Source organism: Capsicum annuum, chromosome 1 (genome assembly GCF_002878395.1).
Source record: "Capsicum annuum cultivar UCD-10X-F1 chromosome 1, UCD10Xv1.1, whole genome shotgun sequence".
NCBI lineage: Eukaryota > Viridiplantae > Streptophyta > Magnoliopsida > Solanales > Solanaceae > Capsicum > Capsicum annuum.
In genome coordinates, this window is record NC_061111.1 from 193,352,664 (window position 1) to 193,368,182 (window position 15,519).

The 15,519-nt window shown below is 32.0% G+C and overlaps 1 protein-coding gene and 1 long non-coding RNA gene across 2 annotated transcripts; both read right to left on the minus strand.

Moving 5' to 3' along the window:
* Nucleotides 1–446: 446 nt before the first annotated feature.
* LOC107857160 lies at nt 447–1,152 on the minus strand. The gene is made up of 3 exons (XR_001670789.2): nt 1,016–1,152; nt 864–946; nt 447–795 (listed from the first exon to the last, which is right to left on the minus strand). It is a non-coding gene; the product is annotated as an uncharacterized LOC107857160 (long non-coding RNA).
* An 8,473-nt stretch (nt 1,153–9,625) lies between these two features.
* Nucleotides 9,626–15,141, minus strand: LOC107843051 (vesicle-associated membrane protein 724). The gene is made up of 5 exons (XM_016687196.2): nt 14,674–15,141; nt 12,674–12,815; nt 12,257–12,377; nt 10,254–10,316; nt 9,626–10,170 (listed from the first exon to the last, which is right to left on the minus strand). Exons 1-5 carry the CDS (start codon nt 14,861–14,863, stop codon nt 10,021–10,023), a joined length of 666 nt encoding a protein of 221 aa, XP_016542682.1. The 5' UTR covers nt 14,864–15,141; the 3' UTR covers nt 9,626–10,020.
* Nucleotides 15,142–15,519: the final 378 nt, after the last annotated feature.

Below are 15,519 nucleotides of genomic sequence, written 5' to 3' on the forward strand. Positions count from 1 at the left end.
TTTTTGGCCAATCGCATGACATTTGTTTGGTTGAGTGAACTTTTTTGTCCATTTCCCTTTCAAAAGGTGGAGACATTCATACGAATGATCTGTATAACTTTAAATTTAAACATGAATGGACTTGAGTGCACAATGTACTCTAAAGGAAATATAACAAACATGGAAGTTGAGGCTATTGCAATCCTAAAGGCTATTTCCTACTGTCTTAGCCAAAATTGGATGCGAATTCAATTAGAGACAGATTTACTTAGCATAAAAAGGATGATTATGAGAGAGGGGAAGATTCCTTGGACTTTAAAGGAAATAATTAAGGAAATTAGAGTTCTAAGTGCTCAGCTAAACATTCACATAAGTCATATATACAGAGAAGCTAATCAACTAGCAGATTTTATGGCAAATATAGCTATTGAACAGGAATAAAAGATTCAATGTTATGAGTTCAGTCAGCTACCAAGCAAAGGAAAGGGGATCATAAACATAGACAAGTAGCAAATTCCATCAATAAGGGTCAAAACAAGGAACATAAACAACACGCATAACTAAGCATGGGGAGGGGATTAAGAAAGACCACGGTGTCTCACAGTTATTACATGTATAATATAGTTTGTGGTCTCCATAGGAGAAAAATAACTATGAGATTGCTAACTAGCCTAAGCTACATCAGCCAACAAAAAGGGTTACCAATAAAAAATTGAGAACAGAGGAACTGATTCAGTAATTTAGCACTTGCTCATAGTTAGGAGATCTGAAAGATAGAGGTCGGGAGCAACTTGTTTTTCTCCTATTGTACTTCAACTACAAAAGAATAATCAATCAGTAAAGGAAATGAAAAAAAGGCAAGTGAAAAGTGCCAAATTACTTACACAGATTGACAAAGTTGAGATACATTATTCTAGCTATCTTATGAGGTACTTCAGAACTAAAGGATATCCAATGGAACACACACCTACAAGAAAGAATATTAGTAACAAACTTTGAAAAGTGAAAGAAATGAGGAAGAAGGGAATATTCTTACTTCTGCAAGCTGAGCAAGAAGAAAGATCACAAAAGAGAGTGAAGATAATTCATCACCCACAACAAAAGGAGATGAATTGAAGATTGAAGAAAGAGGAGCTCAACATTTTCAGCGGTAAAGAAGGCAGAGGAATTCCAAATGTGCTACTGATTTAGGAAACCCTAAAATGAACATATTTATAGAGGCCCAACTTGGCACTTCAGTCAGGTTGGGTCATCAGGTTTTATTTTACATTATGTATTTGGGTTGCTTGAACCCGTTTGAAGTTTCTAAATAATAAGGACCTTGAGTCCACTATTAATTTTTAAAAAGAAAGTGCACAATGAATTTCGTCGAACAATTTGGTCTTTACATTATCTACCCCAAGCCCCCATTATTTTTTGTAAACCAAAGACATAATAAGTTTACTTAATTTTCATAGGGCATATATCTCTATAAATTTTGTGTGGAGAGTAGATAAGTCGTCACAAATTGAAGGAAAAATAAAAAGAGAATGTTGAGATAAAAATCAAGTAGTACAAATGATTAAAAGGAAAATTAAAATAATAAAAAGATCGAAATTTTTCTAAGTTTTGAAGTGTTATTGCTAAAGAATTCAAGCCATTCAAATCAATTTCTCATGATTTTAGCATCAATATTTTTGACTAAAGATATGCCAGCAACAAATTAAGATTAAGAAGATCTAATATGGATCTTGAAAATTAGGGTTATCTTAGCTCAAAAGATAGTTCAACACATGAAAATTATCTAAAATCATATAAGATGACAAATAACACATCTCAACCAATGTGGGATGCTAATTAGTACACAACATTTCAAGATTGAACATTTGAGAATTGAACTACAAATACTCTTGAAGAAAGATTAATTCAATTATTGAAATTTTGAGATTATTTCTATGGTATTATTCATTGAATTCATCACTTTATATCACATCACTATCAGTTCCTTTATTATTACTATTATTATTATCATCATCATCATCATTATTATTATTATTATTATTATTATTATTATTATTATTATTACCATGCCGACTCGTAGAACCCGATCCAATCACGTCTCACGATAATTTCAGAATTTTACGTCGGTCATATTGCTTGAGAAATCAATAAGGTCGCAATGACGAAATTTAACGTTGGCGACATTGCTACTAACAATCTTTCCATGTTTCAGTTCTTAATAATACTCATCTTTCACTTTTCAACTCGTATGAAAGTATATCACAAGCCTTCTTTACTCAAGGCATTCTTTTCAATCACATTATCATTATGACTCAAGATCTTTCATTTATCAACATTTTAGACCTCTCATGGACATTATTTCAACAATTCCTCATGATCATCAGCAAGTCATTCATGACATCAACTCAAGGAGTTATCATTATCAAAAAGGCCTCTCATAGGCACAATTTATAAATCATCATTATCACCAGTTTAGCCTATCATGGATATTCAACAGATAAAGTATGTTTATCAATATCACTTCAAGAATGTCACAAAAAAATCACAATGCAACACATAAGTATACAAGTGATTTTTGGAGTCTTTGTTACTCATTAATTATTAAAATATCACTACCTCCTTAAATATCGAAATTTGAATTCTAACATCACCATCTATAACTAGCACATTCAAACATATTATTATCCTCTACCTTTTTCCACATAATACCATTCTCACAATAATCCAAGTCATCTATCCCGTAGGTATTATCATGCTCATACATATTAGGTCCTTGCATAATTCTCCTCATCACATTATTGCACAATGCATATAATTTATTACTTTCTTAGTTCAACTAGATTCATCACTAGAACAACTCAATGAAATCACACTTGCACACTTTATCCACAAATAATTCCTCTCAGGGCACTTAACTCATAGTATCATGAAAGTGACACATAATCAATCAAGAAGAATATTTTTGGGATAAAGCAAGGTTATATATTTTTATTCACCTCAACTCCATACCCGTAGGCCTATAAATACTTTCTCTCATCAACTCTGTGTTATGAAAATATAAAGTAACATAGTTTTCTACTCATTAACCTGACCTACCTAGATGCCAAGGTTATGAAAGAAGTAAGTTGCAACAAGATTGCTCTTTTCTTTCCTTCATGACTTGGAATAATCAATCATCTATATATCAAGAAATAATAAGAGTAATTAAACAATTACTCTTCAAACAAATCCTTGATAATTCAAATCCACTAATCATACCCTTGATTAAAGTCTATATCAGTCTCAAAGATCAATCAGTCATTTACTAGCTCTTTCAAACTTAACCCACCTCCATTAATGAAGTTCTTATGCTAAAGATCTCATCTATGGAATTCAAGATTCCTAACCATCAAAATTCATAATTTAGTTTATGAAATTCATATTAGAAATCTTTAATTTATAATCTAGAATCAGCTCTAGGTGATATTAAGAACACCCATAAGTTTTTCACAAAAAATCCACTATTAAAGATATTTCTAAGGATCCTATATTAATGGATTAAATGACGAAGATGATGGAAGAACTTACTTCAACAACGACTTTTACTCTAAACATTGAGAAATCACCTCTTTACGGTTAGGGAATGGAGTTGGGGTTTTTAGATATAAAACATGCCTAAAACTGATCTAAATACCACCAGAATTCTCGTTATAACAAAGTTCCCATTTCAATCCTAACAGTGCTCAGTAAAACTATCATAACATTTTATTCGAACTTAAATTGATGAAAGATTGGTTGCTTTGAAAAGAGGACTCGAAGATCCTTGATTTGGTGGATATTTGACCCCCTAGCTCCTTATATTCTAGGACACATGGTCGTTTGAAGTTGGCGCTAGTAGAAACGCATATTGAAACTGTTATGATTCGAACAGAATAAGCAAACCATAAGTAAAAGAAACAAGAACAACACACAGATTTATGTGAAAATCCTTGTGGAAAAAACCTCGGACAGATACAGAGGAGTTTCACTATAATGGAAAGACAGTACAATGTGGAGAAGGCTGAATTTTCTGAATAACGAAAATAATCCACTAAATCATACTTATATAGTAGGATAAATTATACAAATCCCAAACTTAATAGACTATATTACCCAATATCACTTACTTTTTAAAAATTTACATTAAATTCTTATTTTTAATTTTACTCTTGATACATATCAACAAAACTCCACATCCTTTTTTTACTCCACCATTAACTTATGCAATATTTTTTTTTTCAAAGATTACCTTCCCTAAAATCTCTCTCAAATTATACACTCCATAATAGATAAAATTATTTAATATTTTCTTGATTAATTTTTTAGTTCTTTATAATATTTAAATTATGAAATCCTAAAATATATGGTAAGAGAAAAAATATGATTTTAAAATTATGAAATTCTAAATATATGATAAAACAAAATTCGCCAGAAAAATGAATTAAGTAAGAAGTTTGTCGTTTTTTTTTTTTTTGTAACAAGTTACAGTATGATTTTTTGTCCTATACAACAACTGACAAGAAAAAAGAATTTTACTTGAATTAGAAAATCACATCTATTTATAAAAATAAATTCCTCAATGAAAAGAGAATTAAATCAAGGATCTTCCTTGGCGATTTGCTATCCTCCATTAAAGCATGCATCTATTTTTTTTTTTCACAATTTCCTCCCCTAAAATCTCTTCCAATTTTTTATTTTTTTTTAAAATCGATTGATACATATATAAATTTATTTAGTTATTTTTACATATGTAAGTTAATATTAGTATGAAATTCGTTGGTGATACATATAGGTGATACATATTTTTTTGTTAATCCGATTGATACATATATAAAAATATTAATTTTCTGGATACATTTTCATAGTGTAACAGTGATTCATACGAATGATACTTTTGTTATCAGTATATGGGCAATACATTTGTTGACAGTGTATGAGTGATACATTTTGTTGTTAGATTATTGGTGTTATATTTGTATTGACAATGTATGAGTGATACATTTACGGTCAAATTATTGGTGATACATACATTTATTTCAACTATAAAAATGTATCACTAATATAACAGATAACCTCTCTAAACTAATGCAGATAATATTAATATAAAGCACATAACTTTCATAAACATTTAATATGAATCATATAAAAATCATAGAAATACAATCAAATGTATCATACATATTTCAGATGTATCACATAGTAATCCTCCGCAGCCAAATAATAATTCAAATAATAATTTAGATTTTTACCAACATAGGTTGTGGTGCAGTGGATGGGGCTGCTCCCCTCTTAACCAGCGGCCGAGGGTTCAACCCTGAGTATGGAGAAAACTCTGTTGGGAGCACTGCACCTTAATGGGTCTTGCAACGCGTGATCCGAATTAGTCGGGGCTCCAATGCGGGCACTAAACACCGAATGAAAAATCCAAAAAAAATTTAGATTTACAGATGTATCACGTATTCAAATAATAATTTCTCTTCTCCTCCTTCTCTTCTTCATTCACTTTCGTCGATGACGTCGTACCAGTCTGCAACTTCGTGATTGCCCTGTTGCTACGTAACTCGAGAAGGAGCACTTACTTCTACGTCGGACTTACCAGAATTAGCATCGGTGGTCAGATGTTATCGATTCTGGAGTTGGTGTTTTAGGTGGACGAAAGTGATAACGCCAGACGAAAGTGGTAATGGCATCGGTGTTTCAGGTGACACGTTCATGTGAGTGTTCCGACGATTGCGTTCCATTTCTACGGAGGCAAAACGTTGTTGTTGCACCCAATGAATTATCTGATACCGCTGAGTTTGACAAAAAACTTTTACCAAATATATCACATGGAAGAAGGAAGAAACTCAATTTGACTCCATTTGTTCGCTTGAAATTTGAAAGTTGATTAGGGGTATTGCTGATTTTGTGAATCTCATTAATTTATTGTGTAACTGATTATGCGTGATTTGCTCCACAGAACAAAAGAGAATTTGTTACTTCCTTTAAATATCTAGTCAGTTTTAAATTTATCACTTTTTATATGTATCACCTTAATAACATATGTATCATGATTTCAAAAATCGGGATAAGATGTAATTAACTAAATAGTTGGGATAAAATGTAATATCACTAAAAAATTCAGCGATTTATGTAAGTGACCCTATATAGTAGGGAAAATTAATTAAATAACTTATTAGACTGTTTATTATAAGTTACAGCAAAACTTTTTAGTCTTCAAGTTATAGCAACTTTCATTTAAAAAAAGTAGTTAAAAATGAATTTTTTATTTTTTTTTTAAAATACAAAAAGTAATTACTGAAAAGGAAAATAAAGATTTAATTCAACTAATATACAATAATCCTTCCTTAAATGTAGTTATCCTTAATTATTGATATCAATCCACTTCCAAATTTCTCTAACCGTTTTTCTTTTCTCCTATTTTAATGCTTCCATTAAGAGTTTCCTTGTTCATACACTACCTTCATTAAAAGTATTATTTTACACAAATCAAAACAAAAGAGGCAGTTGAATTTTATCTTTCAAGTGAAGTTGGATTTGGCTTTAAAACATCTTAATCTAGGATTGTGTTCCGTCCTATAAACTTTCTATTGCATGTCACCTTCCTTTTCCAACATCTTAAAATATGTGTAGCAGTATCACCCATTGCCCAACAAGGGCATCGAAATATCGAAAAGTAGTATCATAGCAGATATGTTATATTGGACAATGTAGAAACACTTGATTTTCTGATTGTTTCCATCTTCATACACGATTTCATAATTCGATCATGTTTCATACATTAATCATTTTTCATAATGTTATTCTGATTACTTTGAGTAGAACAATTTCGATAAAATATTTATTTTACTGTATTATTTTATGTATGTTTTTTGTATGTTGAAATTATGAATTTTCATAATTTCAAATTATGAAATTTAAAAATAATTCCTACTAATGAATTATGTAATATGTTTACAGGGAGACGTAAAATTTTTGTTGTAGATGGGATTATATAAGATGCAGATTCAAAGTATAGAGGATTGATTAATGCAATATCAAAACAGTTGAAGATTGACATTACCTCAATCCAAATTGAGATTAAGTTTTTGATAAGTGATACATGCCCACCAATGCTCATACACAATAACACGAGAGTAATGGTGTATTTAGATTAAAAAAGTAGTATTGTCATTTTTTTGTTAAATATCTATTGTATGTGACAACAAAATATATGTCAATGGATATTAATGAAAATACTGAATAATCTGTTATTTGTGTTGGCATATAAGATTCTGCATACAAATAATGTATTCTTATAACTGTTTTTAGTGTATGAAACTAGTATAGTACACAATACAATATCCATAAATTGTTTAATAAATTGCGTTGAAATCAGTTTATATACTCATTTCATACTTAAGTAATATTTTTGTTTTGAGTTCTCAATGTATTAAATTGACATTAAAATTGGTATTAATGAAGTTCCGCATATAGCACATTTGTATTGAATGAGTTTTATGAATTTGACAATCGATAAGAAAAATTATGTTTTATGTTACATAACCTTTTTAGTGTATGTAATGAATATTACATGAAAAACTATCAACGTAAATATTAAAAATAAAATAATTGATAATTGTTTGATGTAAAATAATTTTTTGTTGCAATAAAAAAATAATCAATATTAACCATGATTGATATTGGTGTTTGCTTTCTGACAAAAGAAGATGAAGAACATTATATAAATACTATGTTAAATATCAAAGCTAAACTTTGTTCATACCAACAATCTTAAAAAGACAAAGAGTAATGAGCACCAAAAAAAAATAAAATACAATATTCATGTCGAAATATTACTAATTGCAGAATCAAAAAATGTATAATTTGATATAGTTGATATCAAATTTAATACCATTTGATGCGACTTAGTTCATATCATTTCATTCAATGATATAAAATACAAAACAAACGTTAAAGTAGCATAATATTATATAAATACTACATAAATATAAAAAATAAATTTTGTTCATACCAATAATCTTAGAAAAACAAACAGTAATGAGCACCAAAAAATTAATTCAAATTATTAGCTATCTTAGAAAAACAAACAATAAATAGAAAAAATGATTCAATATCAATTTTATATCAATTTAATACAAAAAAAAATGCAAAGGACGGTGCCAATCCAGAGTCTGATAGATGAGGATTGAGTTCTATATCAAGTAAAATATTTACAGATTTAATATTTTTGTGAATCAAAGATGGTAACAAACTTCATGCAGATACCTGGAAAGGATGCTTATTTTAGCAACTAATCAAGAAACTTGAGAAGAAGCCGATGCAAACATCAATATATTAAATATGGTGGCTAAACAATGACTGACAACGTATATATGCTCTATTCTTTTAATGTGCAGATAATGAATTATCTTCTTGCGTGTTACATAGTGGGATCGCTAAATGCTTATCCTTAGAAAAAAAAATCCTAATGAAGAAACAACCCCCTCCACATTAATCATTTGTCCTAATGCAACTTTCAAGTCTGTCCACCATATGTTTGTTTTAATGTCTGAATAAACTGAAAGGTTAAATTTCGAGTCTTCGTCTTTGTATTCATCGTCGTACTTGGTTGTTGTTGTGTCTTGCTGTTGTTGAATAGAAGAATAAATTCTTTCGAATTAATTATGGGGTTGTTGTTGTCATTTTTTTGTTGGTGTTTTTGCTGCAACTATGTGCAGAAGAAGAGCTAAGAGTGAAACAACACCACTTTGAGGTTCAGAGAGGAAGTGTAAGAGGTTTCTTGTTCTTGTTGGGACGATGAAAATGGCTAGGATGAATTGGGTAAATTAAGGAGCAAAAAGTAATTGAGGTAGATTGCATAATCAGATGTAATATAACTTGTCATAATTATTCAAAGCTTTAATTAAGAGTGATAAATGTTAACTGCTAAAAATAAGGAAATAACATAAATAATAAATATTAAAAAATTAATTTCCGAATATTTAATTAAAATAGATTTTTCTAAAAAGTTGCTATAGCTGGTAATTATTTCTTTAGTCTAGTAATTATTGAAAAGTTTTGCTATAACTTATAATTAACAATCTAATAAGTCTATTTGGGATAATTTTCACTATATAGTATGTGTGTATAAATAAATCCTAGGCCCAAAAACATAAAGTTCCATAAAGGCCTATCGGGCCGATCCCTATGCTACCAACACAGACTCCATTGAAAATTACAAACATGAGTTGCACCGCGAAACTTTCAGAACTGGACCAACAAAATTCGGGTTACAACTCTAACAGAAACTCTATCAGAAAGAAAGTTTTCAACTTACACTTTGTGCTAGGGATATTGTACAACCTTAATTCATACCTAAAGAACTTCCAAACCAAATGATTGATATTAGTACTCATGAATAATTAAATTCATCGATTTCGAGTCTATCTATACACATCGAAAGGTTTAAATTTAAGCCAAAAAGTTTGAGATGACACAATGAACAAAGTAATGGCTATTTTGAACTAAAGTTAGTACTGAGGAAGTACTGAGGAATGAAAATTAAGAATTTTCATGAATTTATCACGAATAATTTAGTAATGACAAAATGGATCGTTACACAAATACAAAGAGAAAGCCAGTGACATTCCAACAATGCTATCAATCACAGATTATTTCACCAAATCAAAATTCTTTTACCAGTTATAGGTATCTAGCATGTCTACAATTTACACAGCACAAAATACACAATTTCAAGCTTATAGCCTGCCTACAGCCCTCCTCCAACCCCTCCCCGCCTGACCCCTCAACGAAAAAAAGACACGAATAAAAAGACATTCACACTACTCTAAAAATCTATAAGAAACAAACACAAGGAAAATAATATTCTTTTGGTTTTTCTAAAAGGTTTCAGAAACAATCTGAAACAAAAGGCTTATAGATGCTTTACTTTCTTCATGGCAAATTCCTCCACGATGTGCCTGTTTGATCCTGTTAGTCTACATTTGTATGAATTGGGTCCCAACTGTGCACATTGATATGCTAGTTCGTGCAACTGAAACCATGGCAAATGGAAAGCCAGATTATAAGAACCAAACACAGGATGATACCTAACACAACCAACTTTATTTTCATATTCTGATACCACATCTTCCGACGTATTTGAGTTCCCTTTTTCTTGAATTCTTGGGCCTGTAAGCAAACATACAAGGTTTGAAACACCTTACAGATGCTACTAAGGCTTGCTATTATAGGAAATCATCAACCAAACCTACCGAATCACGCAGATCATCAGCCTTGTCAGATAGTGTTGTCAAGTTTTGTCCTCTTTCAATGGCCTGGCAGGTTTAAATTACGTCAAATGAAAGGAAGTTTAAATAGCTTGAGCTGTTGCTTATTCGAACCACATAAATGCTTATAAAAGCCTCAAGTAATTGTTGAAGCTTACAATCAAATTATGTTGACGCACATTTCAAAGTTAACGTCTGAGTTGCAGATTGTAACAAAAGCACATTGCATCATAGCATTTGATTAGATATATAAACTATGCCAGAATACCAGAATCAGAGATGTCAACAACCCTCATTAAAGGGTTCTGGATTCAAGAAGCATTAACAATAACGTAACTAGTCAACCTACCATGGTACAATAATGTAAGCTATTAAAGGGAGTCGCCGTCCCTGCAAGCTGGAACTTGGAGATCCTAGTTACGGCAGGTCTTTTTTGTAAATCTGGAGCTTCAGCTTAATAAATAAAAATGTCTAAGACGTCCTCTTCTAACAAGGTGGAAAGTCTATTTTTTTCATGCATATACTGAAGCAATTTGGAACTTTTAACTTCCAGAAATATTAATGTTATAGTTATTGGCTCTATAAGCAGTCATTCATCTTTGTTCAAGTTACTTTTAACACACTTCATTGGTTGAATAGTTGTAATCTCAAGGAACACAAAGTGATGTCAGAAATGGCAAATCCACGAGACAACCGACTTAATCAGACAGAAATTATTGATGCATCACAAAAAAGATCAGTGCACTGCAGATACTTTTTTATTTTTTTGTTAGTCCGTCTCGTTAGATTCATCATGCAACATAAATCAGAAAGAACCACGTGGTTATTGCCAAAACAACCACAACTCAGATCACATTTCAAGACACTTCTGCTTAATGGTACAACATTGAAATTTAAAGAGGCTGGTTAACAACAGTGTTCATCATATTAAATGCTTCTCAACTGAAAAGGTACAGTTCCGTAATTTTGACAGGTTTTAGGGATTCATTTAAGGAACAAGGGATACTATGATTACCTGATACTAAATCCAAAGAGACTACATGTATTATTAACCTATCAAAAAAAGAAAAGAACAAAGATCTAAGTTGATGACAAGTAGCAAGTCTGAAATGAATGGTCCATACCAACTACATGACTTAAGATGTAATTGTATCTGAACAGATATTTGTTAGTTAAGAAAGGAATCTCTTATGTTAAAAAAGGCAGCTCGGTGCACTAAAGCTACCGCTATGCGCGGTGTCCGGGGAAGGGCCCCACCACAAAGGTGTATCGTACGCAGCCTTACCTTGCATTTCTGCCAGAGGCTGTTTCCAAGGCTTGAACCCGTGACCTCCTGGTCACATGGCAGCAACTTTACCATTTACTCCAAGGCTCCCCTTCTCTTATGTTAATGCAAACAAAATAGGATGGAAAATAAATTACATAATATAGATAAAACATGTATAGTTGACCAGGAAGAGGCACCAAATTAGGTGCAGTTCATGAATCTTAAGCTAAAATAGAGATGCAAACTCAATTCTCTGAAAGCAAAATGTTACCTTTCTTCTTCTTTATAAAGCCACTTTTTCTTTTACCCATGGAACTTGTAACTGGTCTATGGTATCCATCAATGATTTTTCAGAATGGACAGGGTAGTGACAGAAGAATAAAAAGATTTTAATAAAGTACCAGTAAGGTTCAAGAATATGTTTTCTAATCAGCTATCAGGTCTTAAATATATTCATCCCACATTTTGTCGGCGGAATTAAAGAAGGTTCACTTTTAACTAAAGATCCGTCACGCAATAAGACGTTCATGTAGCTGCACAAAGAGGAGAAGTAAATTACTTTTGTCAGGATATACTAGGAAAATTTCATTCCTAGTCAAAAACAAAAAAAAAAAAGGAAGGACGTGAGAGGAAAATATACATGCCATGAAGAAACTAGTGAACCATATTGCAGCAGATAATATCACATGCAAAGAATCTATTTCCAGTTTACTTGGCATACCTTGTCTATATTCTCCAACATAATACTTTTAACTTCAGACACTTGGGCTTTAACTTTTAATAGTTTCTCGATCTCATCAGCATGGTCAATTATATACTGCATGTGCTCTTTCATGATAGGTCTGAAAAGTTTGACATATTTTACCCATTATACTTCTGTGTAATAGAATACACCTGCGGTAAAAAGGGCAGCCCGGTGCACTAAAGCTACCGCTATGCGCGGTGTCCGGGGAAGGGCCCCACCACAAGGGTGTATCGTACGCAGCCTTACCTTGCATTTCTGCCAGAGGCTGTTTCCAAGGCTTGAACTCATGACCTCCAGATCACATGGCAGCAACTTTACCAATTACTCCAAGGCTCCCCTTCAGAATATACCTGAAGTAGAATATGATAATACATATTTTTTTGAGCAACATACCCGAACTCTTTATTGAGGCTTTTAGCCACAGCGGTATCTGCTTTACCACCACCATATCTTTTCTTAAAATCGGCTCTCACACGTTCCAAAAATGCGATAGAAATTTGCTTTCCCACAGATTCTTTGGAAACAACACAATAAGCTGCAAATGTTAACAGGCATTAGGGGGAGGAACTTGAGTGGAAGGAGGTCAATGAAACAGCAAAAAGGTGATCATCATCATTTCCATGCAAGTATCAAATGATAGCAAGCTCAAGCAGATTTACTAGGAAATAGCAGACAATAATCACAATATAGTTTTTTGACTCTCGACACTACAACATATAGCCCTTTTTTGGATAGGATCATTAGTCCATATAGCTAATAATATCATTTTACCATTTAAGTGGTAAAGGCTCTTTGAAGTCATCAGTGGAGACACCTTATTAAAAAAACACTATTAGCATAGACACTTCGGCAGCCTAAACATGCTTTGAGATTGAACTTGGCATTTTCAACCTTTTTAAGTTTTAGATAAAAGAGCAGCCAGGCTGCAGTCTAAATCAGAGGCATATATAGAGCCATGAACTAGTAAGTCCATCAATCATCTCCTCAAGCTAAACTACAAAATATTACCCAAGGAAAGAAGAAATTATCCTCCAAATACAATTTGTTTCCCTCTATTTGACTGTCCATTAGCTCCTTTCTATCTCACACAGCCACTTTAACCCACAGCATACAAAATCTTAACTGGTAGCGCTGTGTAGAACTTTCACTGAGATCAGAAGCCATGGTCTACCTTAATCATGTTACTGCTACAATTATAGAATAGGTTCATAATTCTTCTCCAGTCATTATTTATTTGTAAATGAAAAGTAAAAACTACACTTCATATAGGATGGAGTGTTTGTCATCGATCAATTTGGAAACAAATCTTCTTTTCTAGTATTTCGTTAGAATCTAGATTCGTTGCTACATATAGAGAATTTTGACTATTCAATGGACCACTTGAATCTGGATATTCTTTGCAACAAATAGAGAATATTGACTATTCAACAAACAGAAGGACAGAACATCCACAAAAGTTCTTCCCCACTTCCCATCACCTAAATCTCCGACGATTCCATCCTCTGAAAAACTAATCTCAATGATCTCTCAGACACTTCACATCCCATATGACTATCTATTGTGTTCAGCTTACAATACTAACTTACAAGAATTAAACTAATTCTCATTTTTATATCTGTGGAAACATCTCTCATAACAAAAATAAATGCAGATAAGTGACTGAAACTCGAACTTGAAACACAACCAGTCAAGGTGATGTGTCGGTAAGGATGGGAGAGGAATATCTAGTAGTCAACACCTCAGTCCAAACTAATTGTAGTCAGCTAGCAATGTATCCTTTGTATTCATTCCTACATTATAACTTGGCTCTACCACAACCCTCTTACATACATGTGATTGTGACCTGTGACTGAAAGTATTAAACATTTCAAATCCTATCTGAGATATCTTTGTTGAGCTAGTCAATTTAGTTAGTTTTTAGACATAGATTTTGGGAGTCAACTTTCAAAATTTATCTTCAAATATCTATTTGGCCATGAAATTTATCAGATTTTGAAACTTCAAATATTTTGAAGTTCTCAAAAACTGGCTTCAGACCAGTTTTTGGGTTTTTGAGACTTCCACTGACAAAACTTCAAATCCTTTTCAAGTAAAATGCATGTCCAAACACAACTTCAAAAACTCAACTTTTCATGTTTCAAGTTTCAACTTCAAAAATCTATGGCCAAACGGGCGCTGATTTTCTGTTTTATCACTCAACCAAAGATCCAACTATTCTAAGCACAATGCTCACCCTTTCTTCCAAGCAATCTTTCAACATAAAGAAACCAAAAAGGTAACATGCTCACTCTAACCTTAAAGTTCAATAAAGACTCCACCTTTTACTGTACAACTCAAGATCCATCAATACTCATTTCAAATTCAACGAAAACAGAAAATAAAGGAGAAATTACCATAACCATCTTGAACAAGGAAGTTAAAAGTATGGTGATCACAATTATAAGTGAACTTATTGTTTGAAGAGGGCAATTTCTGCAAGCACTGAGCAGCAATCGCAGGGAAGTTTCCCGTGAACTCGGTGTACTCAGCTAGTACCATAGTACCACGAGCTACAAAACTATATATGAATGATTCTTGACCCATTCAGTTGAACTCGAGTCAATTAACGGATCGGGATCAAAGAAGATGCACCACGGAGGAGTATTACAGGGGAAGTTGGCCGGAGCTTTTGTTAGTTCTCAGTTGTTAATGCTCCTTCTGTAGTCTTCCAAATATGGTTATTAATAATCTTTTTTGCTTTGTGATTAAGATGCCTTTTCTGGGGTCTAGAAATATAAGAAGAGAACGGCGCCGTTGTAGTTTGAATGGATCAAGAAAATGGACTTTATTTGGATTTAACTAATGCTTCCTTCATTTCAAAATAATTGGTCATGTTTTTACTTGACACTTATTTTAAAAAAATATTTATTAAAAGTTTATTTTATTAAATTAACTTTATTAATTATACTTTGAAAATATAAATTTGAATAAATATATTCTGTTTAGCCAGTTAATATTGAGGGTAGCATTGAAAAAACATAATAAAATATTCTTGATTTCATTAAAAGAAATAATTAAATTGAAAGAAATATTTTTAGAAAGAGGATTAACTAAAATAAAATGGAGGGAATACTATATTTTTCAACGAAAGGAAAGGGAGGAGAAAAATATTATTTCAAAGATATCTAGAAGACTAGAACTAATAAGTTGGGTTTGACGGGAAAGAAGAAAGGTATAATACATTTGGGGAGACAAAGATT

Excerpts from the sequence above, each read along its gene's own strand:
- LOC107843051 (XM_016687196.2), bottom strand. The coding sequence starts at position 14,863 with ATGGGTCAAGAATCATTCATATATAGTTTTGTAGCTCGTGGTACTATG. Across the intron at positions 12,816-14,673 it reads CCTTGTTCAAGATGGTTATG|CTTATTGTGTTGTTTCCAAA; the intron begins GTAATTTCTCCT and ends TAACATTTGCAG. Across the intron at positions 12,378-12,673 it reads AGCCTCAATAAAGAGTTCGG|ACCTATCATGAAAGAGCACA; the intron begins GTATGTTGCTCA and ends CAAACTTTTCAG.